At 35.9% G+C, this 14351-nt stretch overlaps 1 protein-coding gene across 1 annotated transcript in view; it reads right to left on the bottom strand.

Annotated features, from left to right (window-relative positions):
• Positions 1-3009: 3009 nt before the first annotated feature.
• UBA2 (ubiquitin like modifier activating enzyme 2) overlaps positions 3010-14351 on the bottom strand; it is a 24504-nt gene continuing 13162 nt past the window's right edge. Inside the window, exons 13-23 of the mRNA XM_035891532.1 lie at positions 13771-13838; positions 11316-11437; positions 10392-10491; positions 9692-9852; positions 8723-8816; positions 8512-8624; positions 7883-8038; positions 7228-7324; positions 6498-6603; positions 5447-5583; positions 3010-4060 (exon numbers count right to left, since the gene is read on the bottom strand). Coding sequence (XP_035747425.1) covers positions 3879-4060; positions 5447-5583; positions 6498-6603; positions 7228-7324; positions 7883-8038; positions 8512-8624; positions 8723-8816; positions 9692-9852; positions 10392-10491; positions 11316-11437; positions 13771-13838 — 1336 coding nt within the window. The 3' untranslated portion in view covers positions 3010-3878. The remainder of the gene's footprint in view (positions 4061-5446; positions 5584-6497; positions 6604-7227; positions 7325-7882; positions 8039-8511; positions 8625-8722; positions 8817-9691; positions 9853-10391; positions 10492-11315; positions 11438-13770; positions 13839-14351) is intronic.

The following is a 14351-nucleotide window of genomic DNA, read 5'->3' as shown; positions in this document are numbered from 1 at the left end:
ATAAGGCTTGAAGCGGATAATATCAATGGTGTATATGAACTGAACACAAGCCTGTTTTATCTTCTGGGATCTAATAAATGGTTAGCAAGAGGTCTTTGTCGTAAAGGTCAGAACTTGAAATGGCACATCAAGCTGCTTGCCAGCTGCCAGAGTCAACAGGCCAGGAAAGCGAGCGTCTCTCTCTCTGGCTCAACAATGAAATGGTTTCATAAAGTAAAATGAAAATGTCACATAGAGCTACCGCAAACATTAAATGGTTATCTACAGGTTAAAGCTGCTCTTTAGGAAATGGGCTGGGCTGGTACAAGGCTGGCTGTCCTCATGGCCCCAAAAGTTCTTTCTCCTGAATGGCTATCAATTGCCCCTTAAGGGCTATTCTCCAGATGTTCTGAGAATCAGATAGGTTGCACTTCTGTTGTTTTTAACAGTAAGATTGTGGGAAAGTCGTTACAAATTTCTTCACCACAAGTCAGAGCATCTTAATGAATCTCTGGTTAACTGTTGTACGTCAATATTCCTTTCCATGCTCCACTGCAGAAAAGGAATACTGAACTAAGAGCATCCAAAGACAGGTACCAGATACACTCTCAGCTGCATTCAACGATGCTAAAATACTCCATTATTTTTCTTGTCCTTTTCATACATGGCACTCAAATTCACTAAGTAAATAAAAAATACAAGCGTCAGGAATTAATTGTGACTATTTTCTTTTCAGCAGCCAGAGCAGCTTATCCGCGTTACAGAAATTTGCATCAGTATAAACAAACAACTAGAGAATGCTGTGTGACAGAAGACCCAATTTGTATCACTGCAAATAGCAATTTGTAGATTGATTTAATGAGCCTGGCTCAAGAAGTGTTAGCAATGATAGAGGTTGCCATCAGGGTTGCCAAGCTAAGGCCCTGGGAAGAATTTCTCCTCCATTTTAACATTTAAATCTTGTGTCTTCCAACCATGCTTACTTCCATATTAATATTTCTGCTATTAGGACTTGAACAAATTGTCAGTTGAAAAGTGGCTTGCTTTTTTTCTTTTTAATTACTTGAAAGCTTAATAAATGCTTCAATTTATAATTTGCTCTCAAGGGCAAGAGAAAGTTTATGTTGGAAAATTCTACATTAATACAATGTTGGTGACTAGTAGCCAATTAAGGACATTCATACTCCATCAGTTCTGAAAAGCAGTTTTTCAGTTGGCACAGAAGCAGTTTGTATTTTTAGTGGTTCATTTGCTATTGCCAAACTTAAGAAGAACTGAATAGAACAGCTGACACTATATGAACAGCCTATCATATGTTCTATAGAAGCAGCCTGTGTAAAGAAAATATCTTTAAAATCATTCACTTTGAAGTATTTCACAGGAAGGCTCTGGGAGCGTTTTTTTGCCATCTAACTACTTACTACCCAGACAAAAGCAGCACAATTACATCTCCTAAATACATCAACATGTAATTGCTTATGTAGTTAAATTCTAGAGTATCTTTCATGCTGCAAATGACGATGCATCGTTAAAGTTACTTAACGCTTCTCTAAAACTTAACCTAACCAGTGTCCTGCAGTGGTACCCCCCCATCTAAGATACAATGCCTGTTAATTCTGAACATTTTTGCAATCTGGCCTTACTGACGGAGTTGTCTACCACCCCGAGAAACTATTAGGTGTTTCTTCTGGGTCAGCAGCACCCCGAATACTTTAAGAAATCATTTGAGCACTGTCATCTTATGCTGTTAACACTAAGAACTTAAGGAGTAGAAGCCAGTGAGACTGGATAGCCCCCTCCCCTTCTCCTTTTCACCCTCAAATCTGTTGTTGCATGTTATTTCAATTTAGCTTATATACCACTCAACTTCTAAGTCATGAACACTCTCAACTTCAGTAAAACTAATGCAATAAAGTTACCAGAATTACAGCCTCTACTGTTAAAATAGAGTTAGAAGGCTGAATTCCCAAGTACTGACCAGTACAAGCAGGGACATTTCTCAGTGAGACAGGATCACACCATCCATCACATGTGCCATCAGCTTCGAAACAGCTTTGTCGTGTCACAGTGAGAAGCACATCTTACTATACAGATAACAGGCTATTCGACAACTCATTTAATAAACCAATAACCTTATTTTCAGTAAAGCTTAAAAAGCACGTCAGCCTTAACTTTTGGAAGATGTAATCAGACATGCTAAATGCTAGTGCTTCAACTGTTTATGGAAAGAACTTTTAAAGTTTCCTATTGTAGCACTGAAAATCCTTTCTGTAATGCCTCTTATTTACATCTTTACCTCTCAGTCTTCACTCATGCTGGCCAAGAATCAACTAACTCAGAAGGATTTAATTTCACAGTGGAGTATTCTGCCTCCAAACAGGCCACTGCATATGACTATTACTACCTAAAAGAGAGAAAACATTAATTGCATCATAGAATTGCAGTTTTGCACTTGCACTGGCAATTTAACACTGACGGAAGAGCTGGCCTTTGTACTAGATAGAACCAGATGCAGGAACCAAAACCTAAAAAGGTGGGTTTTTTGGTTTTTTTTGTTTTTTTTTTTTTTTAAACGTTCTCCTTTGATACAGTTAACATCTTGTTTAAAATTCAGTTTGCAAACTCTAACAGAATAAATCTTGTCTGCTCAATTTCTCTGCTCTGTAAGGCTAACTGCATACTTATCTATGAATAAAAGCACTTTTGGTTCACTAACACAAAGTTGGAAAGTAATTTCAGTAGAGTGACAGAAATGGCTGATTAATGTGTTCTAAGAATCAACACTGATAGCTTTGAGAGCTACTGAAGTAGTTAAATGAATATAGTAGGCTTTAAGATACTGATTCTAAACACTGCACTTTTGTCCTATGAACAAAGCGTAATGTATAGAAGACCAGAGCTTGCTTCTTTTTGAAGGCATGAGATGGTGAAAGCACACATGTGGTGGGGTGCAAATGCTCCAACTGAAGAGGCCAATAATTGATTGTCCAAGAAAAAACATTCACAAAAGTTTTATTAAAAAAATTCCCCTTTCACCTCAAACAAGTGAAGCTTAATTTCTGTACTACTAGGTTATGTTTAGAAAAATGAAAATAATACAGTAATTTTTGAAGGCTATACATTGTAAAATCCCATAAGTCAGCATAAACTTGGACTGTGCAAGCAAATATAGCAAGTATTTCAGATGTCATTTATTTGGTCCGTCAGATGTACAGTATAGTAGTAGTATCTGAGTTTACAAAACATCAAATATAAATAACCTGAAACTGTAACAATACACAAAAATTTGCTTCTTACATTGACATACCAGGCAGTACGAGCTGAAAAACTTGAGTAAATTAACAGTTTTACAGTAATGTACATAGTGCCGGTTGAAGTTTAAGAACACTGCTAAAACATGGCACTAATTTGCTTTCTTGAATTTTCTTCTTTACTTGGTCAGGGTGTGAAAAATGTTTAGGACTAGGCTAAAAATATTTTTTTCAAGCAAAAATTAAAAATGTAATTACCTAAAATCTGGGCATCGGATGATGACCTTTTACTAAGCGAGAGTAGGGTTTTTTTGTCCTATTGAATTATACCTAAAAGGTATTTACACAAAAATAACATGCTTTTCCCATGACTGTTTAAGCAAATACTTATCTGTAAGTATTTATAAACTATGGTTTTACTACATTTAATATATGGAATTAACATGAAAAAACTTCTGAAAGTCTATTGAGAGAAGAGCTTTATCATCAAGAGAAACGGACACAAATTATTTAAGCCAGTGGTTTGGTATTCGCTTGGAACAAAGGCCTTAAAATTAGTCTAGTTCTGGACATTTTTCACATCCCAACGTAATATGCTGTTACTGTATTACATTATCCGAATCATTTTGTCAAGGGGCACTTGCATGTTCAGTCTAATGCTATAATTTCATCTTGCTCTTCTGTCTGGTCAGTACGCACTCTCTTTGTACTAACGCACTCTTTATCTTCTAGTTTTCTCTTGCGGCTTTTGTTTTCCATATCATCATCAACATTGCTTGAAGTACCTTCATCTTCAGAATCAACAATCAATAGATCGTCCTGATCTGGAGCTGCAAAATACACGTTTTTAATTCAAATGGGCACTGCAAAGATAGTCTACTCTCAAACCAAGTTTCATACATAAGAACGTCTCTAATACAACAAATACATTTCGGAGGATTCTTTATATGTATTCTTTGTCATTCAACTGCAAGAGTATTTCAAATGTCTCTGAAATCAGTATAAAATAGGCTTTTCACATGGTTATTCTCTCTTCACTAGAGGTATGGAAAATATTGCAATAATGCCAAAATACAGGAAATGCATTAGCTAGCATTATTTTTTTTTTGCAAGTACAAAATAGAAGAACTGCCTGCTATTTGCTAACTTTTACACACCCTGAGCTGTAGTCCAGCCTCTCCTTTCACTAGTGCATTCAACAGAACTCCCACTAGAAGCCATGCTTCCTGAGAGAGAACATGCAAAGAGAGGGTGGAGTGGAAGGGTGAGCAGACGTAAAAGAGCTAAAGGATAGCAATGGATAGTAGAAAGAGGGGAAAATAGAACCAAACATGAACTTTCAAGACATCTATTGGATTTTGTTTGTTTTGAAGTACAAATTCACTGTAAAAACTAATTTTATGCTAGGCTGTTTTTTTTTTATATAACTTGAAATCAGTTGTAGCAATATCCTTAACATTTAATCTCCCCTGAAACAAGAGGCGAGTGGAAATCAGTACACACTTGTGCATCTATCTTAAATAGGGCCATCTGACAGGCAAAGGAACATCATCCAAAAGTGTAAGACAGAACTACGGATATCTAACTTACATGACACCACAAGTATTCAGATTCATACGCTATCCCTGTAAAACAGTATGACGTTTCCAGTACACTAGCTTTCATTTGAGTTAAAACTATTTTGAGTATGTTCAAAGAAACACCCTACATAGGAAGGTGATGGCACTTCTTCCTCGATAGCAAATACTAGACAGAAAGTATTATTGCCATGCTTTGCTTGACAGGTGAAAAATAATTATTCTGTAAGCAGATAATAAAGACATCTTCTTAAATAAACAAAATAAAACGTGGTCAAAGACATCCAGAGTAATTTTTAATCTGTAGGCAGGAAGTGACAAATTTGGTTGATTTTGTCAAGCAATAGCGTGACCATCGGGTAGAATGGGTCTAACTTTATTTAAATCATTGTGCAAATGATGTGCTTAAGCTGACACCCCATGAAGCCCTTGCAAATTAAATAACATAATTCAAGGTATATTTCATGTAAACCGTTGCAACAGTCTTAAATGTGCATTTTTCTATTTAATATTATATACAGAGGCAACTTAAATGCCTTTTATTTCATGTTGGCAAAGTTAAGTCACACCAGACAACTATTTTAATTGCACTATTGAAAGACTATTTTGTTATATTTAATACTGACTGCTGTTATTTACCTGTTGATGTTGAGGGTTGCGCTCCATCGTCACTACCATTGGTAATGTTCTTGGATGTTGGTTCTGATTGTTTAGGGCCAACTTTTTCAGGGGTATCACCAACAACTTCAAATTCTACATCTTTTTCTAGGTCTTCACTAAAGAAAAATCCATAGGCTTTTAAACAACCAGGTAAAAATAAAAAACTTTTTCACAAAGTATGTCATTCAAGTATTACAGCACCCTGCAACTATACAAAATGAGAAAAACACATTTAAAAAAAGAGAAAAATCAGTTAAGTACTCCTTTATAATTTATGCTTTCTCTATTCATAAACACTGTTCCAGTCAGTGCCATGACTTAAAATGCTTAAGAATAAGAAAAATCATTACCTGAGCTTACCTTTCTTCCTCAATGTCACATTCCTATTCTCACTGAAAGTGCAGTGTGTTAATTTACTGTATATAATATATACATATATATCTGTATTACTTATCCAGGGTTAAATACACACACCAATTATTTCAAAGTGACTTCTATTTGCATTGCTTTATCTGAACACAGGTAGTCAAGCAGAGGACCTACTACCCCAGCAGGCTGGGGGGATTTTTGTCTTTTTAAGTTTTGTTTTGTCTTTTAAATGGCAGTTTCCTCACTTGTTGGCTGTCCCCAAAGTAAATTTGGTTTTGCACTGTACTTTTTATGTCGTGTAACAACAAATTATTCACAGAATGGCAAGGGTTGGAAGGGACCTCGGGAGATCATCTAGTGCAGCCCCCCTGCTAAAGCAAGTTCACCTACAGCAGGGTTGCACAGGACATCGTCCAGGTAGATTTTGAATATCTCCAAAGACGGAGATAAACTTTTTCCAATTACTGTTGTAAAACAAAACTAAACACCTAAACTCTATGAATTAATAAAAAAATAACAATTCCTCTTTTACCTCTGTATTTTCTTTCCACAGTTTAATCTTTGAGCTTTATTAATGAATTTAAAACTCTGAGATGGAAATTCCCTGCGGAACTGTTCTACATACATACGCACACAAAAATAATTATTTCAAAATCCCTACCTATGAAGCACGTTGATTAACAGCGTATAGTCCTGGAGGAAATCATCTGCTTGTAGTCGAGTGCCATTTCGAATGCCGAAGTCTGATAACTTCCTGTGGTTATTTGCTAGAAAAATAGTGAAAAACTGCAGTATATATACCTATTTATATAAAGATCCTTTGCACCTGAATAAATACAATGATATGGGTACTCCAGAAGTTTTATGTAGAAACACAAGATTAACATTTATTAGCTGTATTTAAAGTAAAAGCTGACATTTAAGCGTATCACGAGTTAAAATTACTTATGTTTGATTTATTTACCCCTCATGCATCATGTTCAAGCACTTCACTGTTATTACATTTCGGAACGTTTTGGAGTTAATATTTGTATTACAATAGTGCCTACAAGCATCATAAAAAGACCACAATCTAAGAACAAGAAAATGAACAGGAGTTGCTAGCAGAGGAAAGTAACTGGTGCACTTTTATAGCTGAATACCTATTCTTGAAAGGAATCCTGACACTCCAGGTGGAAAGTACTTCATGTAGGAAAGCTGAACTGGACATGCAGGCTTGTAGATAATACCACTAGCTATTCTTGAGCCACTTAAATACTTGCAAATCCAGTTCTCTTCAAATATTAGTCTACAGGATGAACACTAAAACATTTGCTATACTTCCATTATGTATATCTTGGTTTCTTCCTAGTTTTTATCCACTCTTATCTAAAAAGCTTCAGCATGCCTACCTTCTGTTTCTCCTTCTTCTGAAGAGATAAGAATAGTTCCTTTTCCATCATCTATTTGTACATCAGGTGCTACCATAGCAAATTTTTCTTTCACTATCTGTAAAGATGAATATGATTATTTAATCACTATGTGACTTAAAAACAGTTCTAAAAGAAAGAACCTTCAGTTATGTTATTTTCTTATCCTGGCTCATTTTCAGGCCTCTGCTAAAAGCCTGTATATTTTTATTTTTTTTTTTTCACTTCCATGAACAAAATTATATTTTTGCTGTCTGAAACCTACAGGTTCAGATATGCTGAAAATTTTTTTATAAAAATCACAGAATTACAAATCACTTGTGACTACACAACTGTAACGTGGCTACCGAACTATTCAACTGAAATACAAGTTCAGTTTTTTGCTGCTAGGTATGGATAGGCTTTAAAACCACCAAAAAGTTACAAAATACAAACATTCTTTCACAAGATACACAAGCACAAATGAGCAAGAAGCATACTGTCTAACACGGGTCTTCCTGTAGCTGAGAGAAATGCAAAATGTAGAGCAAATATAGACAGCTGATGTCCAGTCAAAACATACTGGACAAAAGCCTAACTTTAATAATGCACAATATTAGAATCACAATAAAAGCTATAGCCAATATTCAAGATTTACCTTATCCTGGAGTGTTAACACAGTAACTTTGTGTACGTTAAGTTTCACAGTCACCTCTGGCTTACTTGCACATACGTAACAGTTAGGATTTGGTGGATCCAAAGCACAAGGAACCAATAGCTTCTTTCTGGGATTTGGCTGCTTGTTCAGAAAAATCTTGAGGACAGATAAAAATAAAACAAGTTATTCTGTAAGTAACTGCCCTCATAAAACCTGTTTTCCTACAGTTTTATTCTCTTAGTCTCATAGGTTGTCCTGTTCCCTATTCCTCTTTGACACGCCTGCTGATCAGGAGAAAGTGCGGATTACGGCCAGTCCGCAGTGACACATGTGCTGACTGACCATTTATTGCCAAAGAGATCTGTAACATGGAACAACCATGTTTCAAGTGAGGTCAGCCTGGTTCTCTCTCCTATCCAGCAGCCATTTTCCATTAATACAGAGGAATTTAATAATTCTTGAGACTTCCACTTCTCTTTTCATTGTGACTGAAAGTTCCCAGCACATTCAGAATCTCCTGAAGCAACAAGTGAGAGACAGTAAAACTACACAATAGTCAAAGCAGGTTAAACGTGACTTTTAAACAAATAATAAATAACAAGAAAGTAAAAGAAACTTATTCAACTTACCGTTCTACACTGATCTATTTTTCCCGATAAAATCTTCAAACCCTCCAGCACTATCAGACCAGCTATTACTGCATTAGTAGTAGCTATAGCTGGGATAATATTTCCTGCCATTGCTACAAAAAAAGGAAGAGTATGCAGATTTTTAACAGGAAATGAAAATGAGAAGTTTAGATTATCATTTAAATAAAACAATGTTATATTTTATCCTTACACTTGATATCAAATCTGCTTTTCATATTCATACTGAAAATATGCATCCTGAGGTTCGCAGCAGAAGTGACAAAATCCATTGCAGAAGGGTCATCCTGACAAGAAGTTAATATAAAAAGTAAAAATCAGATTACTCATTGGAAAACGTTGACAATACATGGTTCCTAAAACCTTAAAAACAGAAAGTTTAAAAAGAAGTCTGTACAATATTCCATTTCAAAGTCAATATACTTCCTCTTTCAGATGGTATGTTTAGACAGAACATTAATACTTTAAATATACACATTTAGAACTTGTACTTAATATTTTAGTAGTGAATTAGTGTATTAGTATTAATAAAATGCCTTGTATGTTCCAAATAGTATCTAAATCCTAAATCTTACAATGTTTTATGCTCAGTTTTCAGAAAGATTTTTACTATCTGGTGCAATACTATTTTGTTCCCCCTGTATTTACAAATTACTTTTTTTTTTCTTATGCCAAATGACAACTGACTGCAGGAAGATTACACTGTCTCTGGTGCTAAAAGAGAAAATTATTTTCTTATTTTTCTTCAGCAAAATTCGTAATATATCACGCCTCTCGTCAGAGCCAGTTACTATGTACAACTCAGTAGAACTCTAGCTACAAACCACTGTATAGGAGCATGTTTTAGAGAAAGCTAAAAAGGAAAAAAATGAAGTTGCATTATTAAAATATTTTCAGAAAATCAAAACATGTCAAATACCTCTGAATTTGTGCCTTTTAAGTTGGTGAATTATTTGACACCACAATAGTTAATCCTTACACTCAGCGTGTTACAACAAGTATTCAAAGTGTATATTTGTTTATACATGGAAAGTGCTTTTAGTGAGGTGCCAGACATTTTTGTCCTAAGTAGTACTATTTTAGAATGAACTGAATGAGTCCAATTAATATTTGTACTACACATGTAGAGTATAAGTGGTTCTTACGTATTTAGCAAACTAACCTTATCCCATATGAGCTCTGCTCCATCACCCTTCTCAGCCAGGTTAAGTCTCAGGGTTTCAACACTCTTTGAAAATAAGTGTGCATAGCTCTTGACATCGAGAACCTGCTGATCCTTCAAGACTGCTGAGGATTCATTTTGTTGGTCAGATATGTTTTTCTCTTTGGGAAAAGACAAATAAAATTAAAATCAGGAATACTTATAAATCCCACAGAAGTTCTCTTAAACAAGTAAGAATTTTCCAATTTCAGCAAAACTAAACACTTTCTAAATTGAAGAACAATATCCTTAACTACAGTAGCCCAAACATTTTACAACAAATCTGCATTTAAAACTGCAACTATAGCTACACTTATATCAATCACTTAGATATACACAAATTACAGCAAATATACATTTTCAGCAAAACTCAGCTTTCAGATATAAATGCATCAGTGCTTATGGTAAGGTCCCCCCCTAGAATATGCTGACATGTAATTCTGTTAATTTTCTACAGCCAATACTGAGTATCTAAATAACAAATGCAAAACAGTTCTAGAAAAAAATTGAGAAAAATTTAAAATCTTCAGAAATTGCAAAGAATTTGCATGTTCATTAACAGTCATCAACTGTGACAGTGAGAAAATGTACATATCATGGAGATGCATTAATAAACAGCAGCTATGACTTACAAATATACAGTGGGAGGAGGGACAATTACCTTGATTTTGTACCTCAGCCCAGTCCAGTGGCACTGGAGGCTTTCTTTTTCTCCACAGTTTATCCATTGTCAGTAGGTATCTAATGTCATCTTTGAAAAGCTAGGAAACATTTAAATAAAAAAAAAAAATGGAAGGGGGAAAAAAAAAAAGACAGACTTTATTTTTACATGTGCTGTGAGATTGAAAAATCAGTATTAGATTTACAAGGTTTTGCTTTTCTCCTTGAAAATGTCTGCAACCACATAAATAAAAATCAAACTCTGCAGGAAAAAAAAATATTCGAAAAACTTATTTCCCCATTCTCTTAACACTTACTGCATAAAGCAGATTAATTTGTGGGGGAGTAAAGTAAATATCAAGAAACAATAGTCCAAACAGTGGGTTCATGTGCCTACTGAAGCCATCGCTACAGCTCTCTGTATACTCTCCCTAAGATATTCTTACCTACATGCCAATGAATTTCCAAAGTAAAGTTATGATTACATTCTATACTCATTTCCTCTATTTATCTACTTCCAGCAACTATTTAGAAGGAAAACTCCTACGCCAGTTTGTATTTTCTTATGCCAGAGCCTGATCATACACAGAAGACGACTGACAGCTTTTAGGTCCTCAGATTGGTTCTGATTATACCCAGTGAAACTCCTACAGAATTCAAATTTACCTTTTCATATTAAAAGTAATTAAAATGATTTTTTTTTTCTGTACACTATGGACAAGCTGCTGAAGCCATCTGTACAGATGCAGATGGAATGCCATAAAACAAGCAAGTGTTGTAGAAGGACCAACACTACAGCAAAACTTGTGGAAGTCATAACATAATTGCATAACTGATTGCATTGTGTCCAAACTGGGTTTTGACTTAACTTCAAAGCACCTCATACACTTCAAATAAAGACATTTATTGGGGTTAAAGAAGGTACCTTAGTGAAAAGTTTAACTGGATCGTATCCAGTTGATTTAGCCCACTCCTTAGTTGAAACACGTTTAATCTCACCATCTTCATTGGATGCTCGTGCTCTGGCTTCTGCTTCTGCTGGCTCCCCTATTAATGAAGTGTTAACCAATACTTTAATTCAAAAAAAGGAAAATCACATCCAAATATTTCCCCTAGAGTCAATAACCAAAATTATGCAGGGACCATAAAATGGTTTTACTGCACCCAACAAAAGCTGAATTAGACACACTGTGATGACTACTGTTTGCTTCTGCAACTGCAACTCACTAATTTAACTTGATGTCACCTAATTCCTTTATTGGCAGAAACAGTGAACAATTGTTTCCTATTAATTTTCTCCACATAATGTTGCAATTCCATAAATCTCTAACCATCTCCTTTTAGTTGTCTCTTTTCCCAGCTGAAGAGTCTTAGTTTGGTTAGAACTTCCACATGGGGGCGGGGGGAATCAGCTTCCTACCTCTGGTTATTCCTATACAAAACCATTCCACGCATACAGCTGCTATTCATTTTGTTTCTTTCCCAGTCACATCCAACAATTGCTATCATGATTCCTAATAAGTAGCAGGTTGATGTTTTCATAAAACTATTTATTAACATCTTGACTGAATAAGAAAAATCAACTCAGAGACCATCAATTTTTATGTAAATTTGTGAATGTTTTCCCCCTTTCACCAGTGCATCATTTGCATAATTTCGTATTTATCTGCACCAAATCTACCTAACGTGCCACTGCCCAGTCAATTCTGTATTGTGAGGCTTTCTACTACTTTTTGCAGTTAGTCCTCACCTTTATTATTCTGAGTGACTTTGCTTAATCATGTATGCTGAACAGCGCTAGTCACATCCCCAATCTGAGACATTCCTCTATTCACCATTTATCTCTATCATTTAAGTAGTTTATCCACTTTCGGATCTTCAACCTTTTCCTCCCCCCCATGACTGCTTAGCTCCTTCAGGTTCCCCACAAAAAGTTTTTGAGTGCCCCCTGCAGATTCAACACACCATAAACCAGATATGCTTGGTTTGCCAATTCCTTCAAAGCACCTGCAAAGCCATGCAAGGCACTTCTCTTTACAAAGGCTGCATTGATTGACTCTTCCCTGACACACCATGTCCACTGATCCTAAATAGCATTAATGCTACAGTTTGCTCATACAGACATGAGGCTACAGCTCAGGCCTTCCTATAATTGCCCTGGTATCTTTGCTTAAATAAGTGGCATCATGTCTGCTACCTTCCAAGTATTCCAGCAGCCTTTGTTTTAAATGAGCTTATATGCCACTCTTTTCAAGACTCAGCTATTTCATTCTGCACTTCCTGTAGGAACAACTGGTTGGATGATCACTATCTTCAGAGAACCTGAAGATCTGGAAGATCCTCTAAGTTCCCTCTCCCAAGTCCATTCATCTATCAAAGGATCCAAAAGAAGCAACAAACAATGATGCTTATTCACCTTCACAGTAACTAGTTACTGTCCTTACAGAAAAATACTGAATAGCTACTGAATACATCACTGAAAATGGGCGTATTTCCTATGTAGATTATTAACATTGAAGTGTTTCAGGCTAGAAGAGTTCAAACACAATCCCCGTATTTCCTTTCAATTCCTCAGCTAGGAGTGGAAAACGCAGAGTGACTGCAAATATCACTCAGTTCAAAAGACAAGGCTCTCAGCTGCAGGGAAGGAAGTGCTCCATCAGATCCAAATATATAGGGGAATAAAGGCCACCCTGTGAAGATCAGTTATATTTAATTTGCGCTTCAAGCTCACTTTTCACTTCAAGTTTCTGTGCACATGGGGAAGACTGTTTGCTACAGAGGGAACAGGAGTCTCCAAACAGATATAAGCCTATTCATCTAAATCATCTATCTTACACCTGGATGTGTTAACTGAAATTTTATGGTTAGCGAGTGCATCGATTGTGTTCCTCACAGCTGTCCTACCCACACTATCTGAGAACAAGAAGTGAATGCCAGTGACCCATCTTACACTGTATTAAGAAGTTTTCACAACAGCTGAAGTAATCATTTTAATAATAATGTTTTAGGCTGCCCACAAGGGCCACAGTTCTGACAGGTGAAACTATTAAACCATTGTCATTTTGAAGAGCATTTTTTTTTTTACACATTCCCCATGCAAAAACCTCTGGTATGCACTATGCATCACATTAACTAAAAACCACTCAAATTGTTTCAAATATTTAATAAGTGGCAGTGTGACGGAACTGAATTATGCACAATGTGCATGAAGGTCTGTAAGGGGAAACTACTATTAACACCCCCCAAACTCTTGTTGTCCAAGGGTACAGTAAATGGAATCCTCTTAAAAGAAAAGGGAGCTGAACAGAAACAAGTCATCATCTCTGAAACAGAACATTTCAGTAACAGGGTAAGCTACCAGCTTATATCACACTCACAGGCAGCTTCAGGATCAGCTCTGTCAGGAGAGACTTCTTGATCAGCATCTTCTTCTCCAAACAACTGGCTATATAATAATTAAGAACAACAACACAACACTAGAATGTCATCATATCTGATTAAAGACTGAAATATTTGCTAATGGATATATATCCACTTTAGAATTTTTGCTATCAGAGTGCCACTTCATGCATTGCTTTTTAAATTGTTGGGATTCATCACATGTGGACTTAACACTGAAAACACAAAATGTCCAATACAAAAATGAATTTAGCAAAACAGTTCTGTATAACTCAATAGTTCAGTTCACTTAGCCTTATATTTATACTGCGGTACCAAATGCGTTGCTTATAACCCTCCACGGTCCCAGCAAATTTTACATCTGTTAATATATGCATTAAACTGAAAAATGTGTTAACTTCACACAAAGGCGAAGAATAAAGTAACCTCAAGCTACACTGCTGTGCCAAACTACTCTGCCAGATTTTCCGTGATATTAGAGCAAGGTCTAAGTACTATCCAACCTTCCATCTTTACATTAAAAGGGAAAAAACCTACTCCCAAAAACCCACCCCAAAAT

Source organism: Egretta garzetta, unplaced genomic scaffold (assembly GCF_000687185.1).
Source record: "Egretta garzetta isolate BGI_Z169 unplaced genomic scaffold, ASM68718v1 scaffold23, whole genome shotgun sequence".
In the NCBI taxonomy this organism is placed as follows: Eukaryota; Metazoa; Chordata; class Aves; order Pelecaniformes; family Ardeidae; genus Egretta; species Egretta garzetta.
The sequence above is the reverse complement of the archived record's forward strand: the minus strand, read 5'-3'. Positions and strand labels throughout refer to the sequence as shown.